The following is a 10,981-nucleotide window of genomic DNA, read 5'->3' on the forward strand; positions in this document are numbered from 1 at the left end:
GTGAACCATTGGGACACTCTAGCTGTCCACCTTTCCACCGAAGGTTCACTCTGGTCCAGTCAATAATAGTATTCCAATCGTAATAATCCAACTCGTGGGAATGCTCTCGTCTCTGTTTCAGATGGGACAGCTCTACTCTAGGTTATTGTTGCTTTCGAAATTGCGAATAGCAATTTCCCACCGATTTTTCTAGCAACTTTCCCGCGATTGTTACTCGATTGTTCTGAAATTGTTCTTATCTCTTTTTCTGATTTTCAGTTCTCGCGAGAAAATCGTGCATGACAGGTTCCATTCGAAATTTTGAAAAATTAAATTTCACTCCAAAATCAAGTGTTTTTTGCTTCTCTCAAGGTCAAACTTCCAAATATGACCGACTGGCACAATTCAAATGGTTTATGACTGGTTTCTAGGATTTTGACTAAAATATGTGATGAAGCTACTCCTGACTGTAATCTCGGTTACTATGATACTTTTGACCTTCTGACCCTTAAAATTGATGAAGGACTAATTCTCATTCGCCGAGTAAAGTTTGCTTTTTAAAAATCAGAAAGCAAACACCATTGAATTAACTTCACCTGTCTTAACATGCGAACTGGAGCGTACATGTAATGGTAGTTGACTAAACTGGAGTTTTTCAGCTGGATTGTTCTGCTTGTGGTATTACCACCAAGTACTTGCTGTAATAATATATAATAATTGCATTTGATTCAGAAAATGGGAGATAGTGAAGGTAATGCTAATGAGCAAACGGAGAAGTTATATGTAATGAGTAATCTTCCTTCTTGGGCAATTAAAAATTACGACGAAAATGATGAAACCGAGAATCTGGCTTCATCGGTGCAAGCATCAATGAAAACAGCTACAACTGCACTTAAAGAATTCTGTGACAAACAAAAACTGAATCCCAAATTTGACCTGATTAGCTCCGCTGGGGGTAATTTTGTTTACGAGGCGAAGCTCGATAGCCTCGTGTTTACAGCAGAAGCCAGTAGTAAGAAGAATGCTAGAAAGAAGTGCTCTGAAAGTATGCTTCTCGGACTTAAAGATCGCATGTCTGAGCAAGACAAAGTGCGTTTTTTAAAGCCTTATTTCGCAGAAGAACAAATAGGCGAAATTCAGAGAGAGGTTGCAGAAAATTTCGTGGATAAAAATCCTATAGGGGAGCTGCAGGAGTATTCAGTGGCGTTGCAATGGCCGTGTCCCGAGTACAAACTTATAGATGAAACTGGTCCTGCACATATGAGGTCATTTGTCATGCAATGTACTCTCAACAAATTAATTTCTGTTGGTGAGTAAGATTTTAAATTGCCGTGTTTTTCAAACAAATGCTATACAGATTTTGAACTAAAATGATTGTAGCTTTCATCAGGAAAACGAGTTTGGCGCTGACTGGAAATTCAATGGGAAGGGATTTTGGATTAAAATATAGTTGTTACGACCATTGATAATGGGGTCGAATTTTGTCTTTGTTCCGAACTTTGAAAATGAGGATGAACTTTTCGAGTGTATTTGAGTTTTTTTATTTTTGTTTTCCACGCATAATCGAGTGCCACAAGTAATAGTCGGAAGGGGTCGAGTGAGATTAAATATTAAAGCCTTTTCAGTCGTGATTCAATCAAGATAAAAAGTTATTGAGCAGAAAGTCAGAAAAAACTTGTTTGGGCTCTCCTCGCCTCACACGAGCATCAATTTTATGGTCTTTATAAAATTATGAATACCAAATCTGCATGCCAATTTTCATGACAATTGGACAATCTGAACAGTAATTTGAATTATAAAAATTTGCAGGTGGGGGAAAAGGAAAAAGAACCCTTGTTTGTTAGTTATTAATTTTTCGAAGACCTCTGTTGTCTTTATTTCGAAAACATACTACGCGTTTGTATAGCCCGCTTATCACACAAGGCACAATACACGACATTAGTTTAAAAAAGGAAAACGATTTGTTGTAGTTTTTTATGAATGTGGTATGAACTTTGTGCTACGTGCCCAGTCACCGGTTATCATTTTTTTTTGTCTGACAGTGCTCGTAAGTAGTTTCAAGCAACTGCTTTTCATAACCAAGTTTGAACATCTAGAAAAATATTAATAAAAATCCAAAAATTTTATTTGATTCTAAAGGTCTCAGTGTCCCTTGTTTCTGATCGAAATTGATCGAAAATATATGTTTTTTACAAACATTTTTTTCCCCAAACGCGTCGTTTTTTTATTGTTATCTTTATTTCATTTCTCACTGTTGTGTATAAACTGTGTATTAACACCGTTGTTCATGTTTTCAAAGAATGATCTTATATCTAATTGGATAGATTCGATACCTCAGTTTTTATAGTTTTTCTGTAAATTGTTGTTCTGATCATTTGAAAAATATGGTGGAACTTTGTATTTATTCGGGTGTATTTTAGTTTTTTGTTTTTCACGCAAAATCAAGAGTACCACAAATAATCATTGGAATGATTCCAGTGATATATTAAATTAAAGCCCTTTCATTCGTGATTCGAACGAAATTTCAAAACTTGAAAGAATTTTCTCAGTGTTGAGAAAATTAAGTTTGAAATTTTTGGTTTTGGTCAAATGTCATGCTAATAAGGTGAGCGTGCAGGCTTACAACAGCTTATTTATGCTTAATTTAACATGTGAAAACATAGTTTACTCGAGTAAATGTAGTTTTTGGATTGTTTTAGCGCCATTTTGGCAATCAAAAACTTTCTGCAAAAAAAAGACTTAAAAAAATTTCGAACAATTTTTTTTGTGTTTCTACTCATTTTCTTACAAAAACTGTTTTCCAATTGTCCTATTTTACTTTGACTGTCGAATTTGCCTACTTTTTTTTAAAGATCTATTTATCACACCACGCAGAAAAAACGACAAATAATTTGAAAAAAAACTAAGACTATGGTTGGAACATTGTGCTACTTGCACAGTAACCAGTTGTCCTTGTTTTTTTTCGCCATTGTTTGAAAATTTTAAATTAACTATTTTTTTAAAACTTTTTTTTTCATGTTAATCTTAGTTTATAACAATCGATGTGTTGTGCCTTAACTTATTATAGCCCTGAATGCTCCTGATTGAGCTGCATGGTTTTTGTTCCAAGACTGTGTCTAGTACAGTTTGAAAAATTTGACCACGCGTTTTTGAACTCAATTGAACTTCTTTGTCCTGTAAATTCCATCTCTTAATTATGAGAAAGCTATTGATGGAGTTTTATTATAGCCTAATCCTTCTTGTGGCTTAGATTAATGAGCCGACCCTTTTTTCTAAAGAATTCGGTTATTATTTTGTTTTCCTTGTGAAAGAAAAAGATAAAGGTAGATTTATGTTATAAATGAACTAATTGTTCGATTTGTCTGATTATTATGATAATTCCAAAAGCAACCAAATATACTTCTGAAATAGCCTCCGTGGATTGAAAAAATTTGTAAATTGAGAGTAGGGTTTTTATCAGTTTTTTTTGTATATAATTATTAGAATTTACTAACTTGGGCATTTAGTTTTGTATCGCAAATTGTGCGAAGCTGCGCTTCGTCTGTGTTTAATCTGAAACTGCTTTTTTTCAAAGCATCTGCATTCATCAAAAAATTATTTGCTGCTGCTTCGCCTTTTCAATTGTTGATCTCTAATTGACCTTCTATCCTAATTGACCTTTGTTATGCAGGTAACGCCAAGGCTAAAAGACTAGCGAAACGAGAGGCGGCGGCGAACATGTTGAAGCAGTTGGGCCAAATGAAGTTCACTGAAGGAGGAGAAAAGAGCTCAACTGGCGGGGGTATCACTTGTGCCTCTATTCAGGCGGTCGTTGGGGGGAGAGGTGGTAAAGTGACCGAGGAGGAGTCACTGGTTCAACTGGAGGATAGTTTTGCTCCCCCATTTAAGAGGGAGATCGAAACTGGGAAGAATAACAACGGAGAGCCATGGAGTACTGAGTGGCAGAGCGAGGAAAAGAAGGCGAGACTAGACGAGGAGTTTCTGCGACAGAACAAACTGGATCTGAGAGTTGAATCTCATTTGAATACTTACAAAGTAGAAATCACTCCTATAGATGCTAATTTAGTAATGGCAAACGTCGATTCACAAATACCGTCGCCGAATTATTTACACGAGTTACACAAGTACCTTAGTGTGAATGGAATCAAGTACCAATTTCATCATTCAATCATCCAAAGTATTGTTGATGAGCCTTTAGAGAAAAGCGAAAATCGATGCACCCTACAAATTAATTTTGACCAGCCGTTGTCTTTTATGCAAGTAGGGGTTCAGTTGGAAGAAGTTCAGCACGAGACGGCACGGGAAGCGCTGATACATTTGATAAAGCAGCAGAACTACAAAGAGTTAACATTCGCCCAGCTAAATCGACTGCTGCCTAAACGAGAGCCTATTGACGTGGTTTTAGAAACCAAATGCTGATTAATCTGAGATTCCACAAATCTAAGGTGCTTGATGAAGATTGTGTTCAAGTGTTTCTGATGCAAACTTCCATTTCCATTTATCGAGCTCAACTGAAAAGTAGCTCCAAATTGTTAAGGCCATGTTGTGCAGCAAAATAGCTGTTCAATATGAGTTGCCTTTGATATTCATAGTTTTCTTAGTATTCATAGTTTTCCTAAATTGAACTGATTTCTTTGACAGAAATAATCGTTAATTTTGAAGCTTATTTATTGCTTTTTTGACTGCTGGCAGGTACCAGTACCCCGACAACTCGCAACAAGACAACTCTAAAAATTTCAAAAAAAGTGACAACTCGCAAAGTTTGAAAATTAATATATAACGGAAGAATAGTTTCGTTTTAAGGACGATATTTGGCTCTCAATTTCAACTTAAGTTCTACCCTTCGTTGGCAAGCTCACAACTTATTGGCGCGACTGAGGCGGTGAGTAAATAGCGAGTTGTTTGTAAATGCGAGTTGTCGTTTATTGCGAGTTGTCGCATTACGCTGCTGGCGATGTTTTTCTTGAGCAGATCCAACAGCGCAAACTTATCTGAAATTTGATTAATGTTATAATTCTTTGAATTTAATTGAATCAAATTGTTAAAGTACCCCTTTTCTTGGGAAAAATTGTTCTCAAGCTGTCGAAGATGCAATTAATGATAGCTAATTTTTTTTGTGCTAGAATTGGAGGGGCAATAGTTATTTAAAACAAATTTCATCAATTATCAGTTTACCCATGTCCTTTTAAGTTCGAAAACCAGACATTTTACTAGTCCCGGTTACGTACACAAAGCTTGAAGAAGCAAAAAAAACTTAACTAACGTTTTTTGACAGGCTAACAAATATGCAATTTTCTCTCTGATTTTAAATCCTTGAGAAATAGATTTCGATTTTGGAAAAGGTTAAAATAAATCAACGTTTCGGAGGTTTTGTGGATGTGGAGAGCAGCCTGTATTTAGACAACCGCGTATTCGTACTCTTCAGTATTTAGACAAATACTGTATGAACCAATCATAATCGAGAAAAGACATAAATAATCCAAAATAAATAATAATTATTTATTACTTTCTTCTTTGTCTCGATTCTGATTGGTTGAAACAGTATTTGTCTAAATACTGACGAGATTGAATACGCGGTTGTCTAAATCTGCTATGTAACCTGTAGATGCGTTCGTAATTTTTTTTCTGTGGCAAATGCTCGAAAACTTATGTTCAAGCTTTTTGAAATTCCTTTTTTGGCAATTCTGTTTTTCATTTTAATCTTAGTAATTAACAATCAATGAGTAGAGCCTCAAAATTGGAGAGAAAATTGCATATTTGTTAGCCTGTCAAAAAAAACGTCAGTTAAGTTTTTTTTTGCTTCTTCAAGCTCTGTGTACGTAACCGGATTTGTAAAATGTCTGGTTTTCCAACCTAAAAGGACATGGGTAAACTGATAATTGATCAAATGCCCCTGGCCCAGTTGCAGCCTGTTTTGTTTCAAAGTTTATTGGCAAATTGTAATTGTACAGTTTGGAACGTTTGTACATTGGTTTTTGAACTAATTTTCACTTTTTTGTCTGATAATTTCCATATCTTAGCTATGAGAAAGCTATTATTGGATTTTATTTATAGCCGAATGTCGTAGGTAAATGGGCTGACGATTGGTCTAAAAAATCTGTTTTATTTCTCTAAATTTTCCATGTTCTAGAGATATGAATATAGATTTATGTAATTATTAAACCAAAATTTGACGGATCATTGCACAAGCCAGCTGGCGTTCGTAGTATATTATTATGGAAGCACTTTCTTTTCAAACCCAACTGTCCTTTAATGGATTTTCTGCTGCATAGCATTGAAATTTTCATAGCATATGTTCTCTGCTTTATTGGTGGCTAGTGATTGCCTAAAGTCAAGCAATCGTGGCGCAGACTCGAGGACATGAAACTCCTTGTCTACTGGTCGGTGGTGCGATATCGGCAGATATCACAATTTGTTTTCAAGGTTTATTTTAACTTTTTCAAGGTTTTATTACTTTTTGTCGAAAGACCTGCAGTGAGGGGGGAGGGGGTCTGGGTCAATACTTGTTTTGAGTTTGCAGTTTCAAGTAGCCCAACTATAATTTCTATTATCGTTTTGACCATTTTTGAGTTCTCATTGTTTTTTCTGTTCATTTTGCTAACTCCAGCGATCAAATGTGTTATATTTCGAGCCAGGGTTTTTCCAATCCAACTCGCATGAAATAAAAATTTATGCTCATTTTTGCTGCATTTTATTGGCAGTTTAACCGCGTGTGTTCTCCGCTTTATGAGTGGCTAGTCTTTGAAAGCTTTAAATGTCAGCAGCACAGTTGTGCAGAGTAGTAAAATTGGGTGCTCAATGCCTGTGGTTCAATTTCCGTAGAGATCGTTTATTATTCAATAAATTCATTTAGTTTTTGTTCTCTTGCCGTTTTTACCATTCTTAACCGCGTTTTTTCGTTTGCGAATTCAATCTGTGTCTAGTAAAATAATTTTCTTAAAAAAGATTCGTTCTTTTATTCTGATTTTGCCTTTCCCTATCTTTTACGTTGAATGATTCAGGACAATTTGATGGTTACTGTTGTCAATTTTGAGTGGCTTGAAATACGTTCGCTTGTAGTGACCATTTTTTGGCATGCTTTTTACGTAGCATTTTTTGCTGGGCACACGTTATTATGCTCCGGTGTGAAATTCAGAGCGTCGCAGTTATAAAAGATACTGTTTGTTTCCCGGTTAATTTCCGCGTCCACCTCTCCTCCGGTTCCAGAGATAGCCCGGTCCCCGTATGTTTCCTACTGGTTCATGTTTTATACTGATGTGTGGAGCTGTCGACGCTCATCTGGCATATGACTTACAGGCTGGCTCGTACCAAAGGGGCCCACGATAGACCTTCTCCTGTGGTTTCGTCGTCCCAGATAATTCCCGTTCGCAGTCAGACTCACGCATGCTCATGATGAAAATGTCCCGCACGTTTTCTGCTGCATTAGTCTAATTGCACCGTCCCGCTAGTGCGCTAAGCACCGCATGGAATTTTTTGAAAATTTCCTTTTCACGCTGCTCTGTCTTTAGAATAGTGCCCTTTTGTGATTTACGTTCCGCTCCCTTTCAAGCGCATTTCACATGTGGCCAAGTTCACCCCGGGTTCCTTGCTTTGAATATCCGCTGTGCATCATTGCCGATGCACAGGCAGAGATTTGACTTCAGTTTCTTTTCGGATTCGATCCTGTTTTTCTCGTTGACGTTTGGAGCTAGCGCACCGAAGTGAGCTGCTGTTAGGGTATCTGCAAAATAAATTTCGTCCCGATCAATGTCATGTTATGCAATCACTCTTCAGTGGAATTTTTTATCTACTTCTCCCAGAAGACTGGGGGTTGCGGTTTCCAAAGTCTAACTACAACTTTCTCTTTTCGGTGTTTTGAGACATAGAGGTCAGTTGCAGTTGGCAGACAGGTTGCCAGACATCCTCAAGGACATTCATATAGACTTTACCCGAACTCCCCCATCTACCCCTATCTCAAGGAAAGTCTTAAAATTTGTTCATGCTCATTATTGATTGTTTGCGGTGTTACTTTGATTTTTTCAAACTACTTCATTTCTTTTGTTAAAAGGAAGGCAAACTCGACTTTCGATTAGCAAAGTTTAATAGGTCACGACAAACGTGATCGACTTCTAATTTCGAAAGTGGATTTTAACCTCAGATTTCCCGGCGAATAAAAATTTTATCTTTTGATGCAGTTTTTTCGACATGAGTTAATTGTAATGAAAAGTGCCAGTCATTATTATTTCATCATGAAATTTAAGGTGTTTTACACAATCAAAAAACACTCAGTATTTGTTCCTGTTTCCCTGCGTTCATTGGTGTTTTTTTCTAAATGTCTGTAGGCATTTTTTGTGTTGGCTATTTTTGTTCTGTTGGATAATTTTTTTTTCTGTTGGCTGTTTTCATTTTGAAATAGTAAAATCTTACAAGTCAATAATATCAAGTGTAGGCTCTTAGATTTGGCTTCTTTCTCTAAGCTCGCTGGTCATGATTTTTACCGCTAACTAATGCTAATCATGTTTGTGTATGATTGTCATTAGCGCTGTCACGTTCGCTCTCACATCTCGAGTCATGGAAGTGTTGAAACCGAGTCAAATACTGGGCGAATTTCTCGTTGGTCATTAAGAAAACAAACAAAATGATTTCTGAAGAGTTAAAACAAATTCAATGTGTATTTAAACGAAATCAAATTTAACTTTAATCTTAGAAGACAGCAACAAATTAAATTAATTAGTGGTGATTTTGCTAAATTTGGTTATTGTTTCAGTTCGAAAAAAGATAATTACGGTGTTTATTTTACCCTTGCGATAGAAGGGTAGAGAACTTTGTTCAGAGATGGTGAGCATGGTCTGTGAACCACTTCATGGTTAGTTATTAGCATGGTTACTGTATTTGCCTTGCGCTTAAGCTAGTAGTTGCCTATAATTTTCTTATGATATTCGAAAGTTTTTGTAAGATTTTCGGCACTGAGGTCGGTCGGCTTTGATTCTGTCGTTTTTTTCTAATGTTTTTATTTCATTAGTTTTGTTGGCTTATTACAAATGAGCTCTAACCAGAAATTTTTGAAAACTGGAAATCACCTTCTTAAGCCATCCGTAATACAAATAGAAAAAATCTATCTATCATTTTATACTATATTCAAATGCGTGTGACAGCTATCTCACTTGTTTAAGCATAATAATTTTGCTTGTTTTACGACAGATTTTTTTTTCACGTGTAAGCTATATCATTTATTGCAATGCTTCAGAAAATTTTTCGATGAACTTTGCTCAAGGTCATCAAATTTTTCAGCAATTAATTTTGAGGTCAAATTAAGTCTGTCTGTATACCTGCTTTTTCGTCTATCTATTATCTATTTCTCTTATATATTTAAATGCGGTCTTCACGATCTTGCCATACTGAAGCTTTTTCAACGTAATATTTTTGTTCAACAAGAATTTTCTCACATTTAAGCTATATCATGTATTGCAATGCTAAAGAAAAATTTTCGATGAGCTTTCCTCAAGGTAATTAAATTTTTCAGCTTTTTTTTCGAGGTCAAATTAAGTCTGTCTGTCTGATACCTGATTTTTCATCTATCTATTAGGGTAGTCAGGGTATGCGAATCTTTCCTCCAAATCTCAATGCTCACCTCCTTGTAGTTTTCGAAATAGGGCGTTTTTTATGATTTTTTCAAAAGTTTTCAAAAAAAACTTAGATTTGAAAAAAAAATTCCAGAAGTTTGAAGATCTCAATCCTTTTGTTGGGAATTTTTCAGAGAACTTAGATACAAAAAATTTCACAAAATGTGAAGCTCCCATCTCGGTAGTGAGGCTCTGTCAGGGTACTCTCAGGAGTTGCGAATATTGCCTCCAAATATGACTGCTCAAATCCTTGTAGTTTTCCAGATATTCAGTTTTTTGTGAATTTTCAAAAAAATTTCATGAAAACTAAATTTTTATTTTCGGAATTACCAACCTGTAGTATGGGACTGTCAGAATATTCTCAGGGGTTGCGGATTCGGCCTCCAATTAAGAAGTTTTCAGAAAGCTCAAATTACAAAATAAATCACAAGTGAAAATCCCAACCCTGTAGTTGTGTGCTGTCAGAGTACTGTCAAAGGTTGCGATTATTGCTTTCAAATAAGATTGCTCAATTTTTAGTTAGTTTTCGAGATTAGTGACGTTTTTCTGGTTTTCAATTTTTTTTTTAGAAAAATTAAGATTAAAGTTTAGTTGGGTACTGTAGGAGTACTCTCAGGAGTTGCAAATCTTGCGTCCAAATCCGACTGCTCAATTGATTTTAGTTTCCCAGATGTGACATTTTTGAAATTACGAACGCTGTAATTGGGTGCTGTCAGAGTAGACTCAAAGAATGCAGATCTTATATGCGGTTTTTTTCTGAGTTGTTAAAAGTTCGGAGGTGCGTTACACTCTAGTATTCATAAAAAAATTTCGGCTTTATTCGTTTATAACAAATGCGAATTAATTATATCAATAAAACAGCGCGTCTGACGTAGAGGTAGCACAGGCTTGAGACGACTAAAGCGTGTGGTTTGAATCCAGCCGGAACCTGTTTTCCTTTTCTAACTAGAAATGTTCTGCTTTTTCAGGCAATCGTCGGCCTCTTTATCTTTTCGGTTTACTTCCCATTGCACGACATTTTTGAAGATTCAGCTTATTTTCTGAAGGCCAATGGTAGAAGTAATAAATGGTTTTTTCGAAATTTTTGCCTTTTTTGAAAAAATTTAACACAAATTTCTCATAAGTTTTTTTTTAAAAAACGTCATCAACATTTTTTTTGTCTGTTAGTGAGCACGGAAATATTACGCATGCGATTGTTGTTTTGGCAACTACCATTGATGGGTTGTTACTTCTTAGGTAATTTTTGTTCCGGTGCAAATTTAATGTTCAATTGTTCTTTGGCATGTTTTTTTGTTAAAAATCTTTTTTGATTCCAGACAAACTGATAGTGTCCAGAGAAATTGATGTAAATCGGTTCAATTTCCGAATTGAGTCTCGCAGTAACTACATTTAAAGCACTC

At 35.8% G+C, this 10,981-nt stretch overlaps 1 protein-coding gene across 1 annotated transcript; it reads left to right on the plus strand.

Annotated features, from left to right (window-relative positions):
- The first annotated feature begins 708 nt into the window (after positions 1 to 708).
- On the plus strand, positions 709 to 4,731 carry LOC134854128 (uncharacterized). Its single transcript, XM_063870247.1, has 2 exons — positions 709 to 1,288; positions 3,650 to 4,731. Exons 1-2 carry the CDS (start codon positions 715 to 717, stop codon positions 4,396 to 4,398), a joined length of 1,323 nt encoding a protein of 440 aa, XP_063726317.1. The 5' UTR covers positions 709 to 714; the 3' UTR covers positions 4,399 to 4,731.
- Positions 4,732 to 10,981: the final 6,250 nt, after the last annotated feature.

The sequence above is a fragment of the Symsagittifera roscoffensis genome, chromosome 9 (genome assembly GCF_963678635.1).
Source record: "Symsagittifera roscoffensis chromosome 9, txSymRosc1.1, whole genome shotgun sequence".
NCBI classification, from domain to species: Eukaryota; Metazoa; Xenacoelomorpha; order Acoela; family Convolutidae; genus Symsagittifera; species Symsagittifera roscoffensis.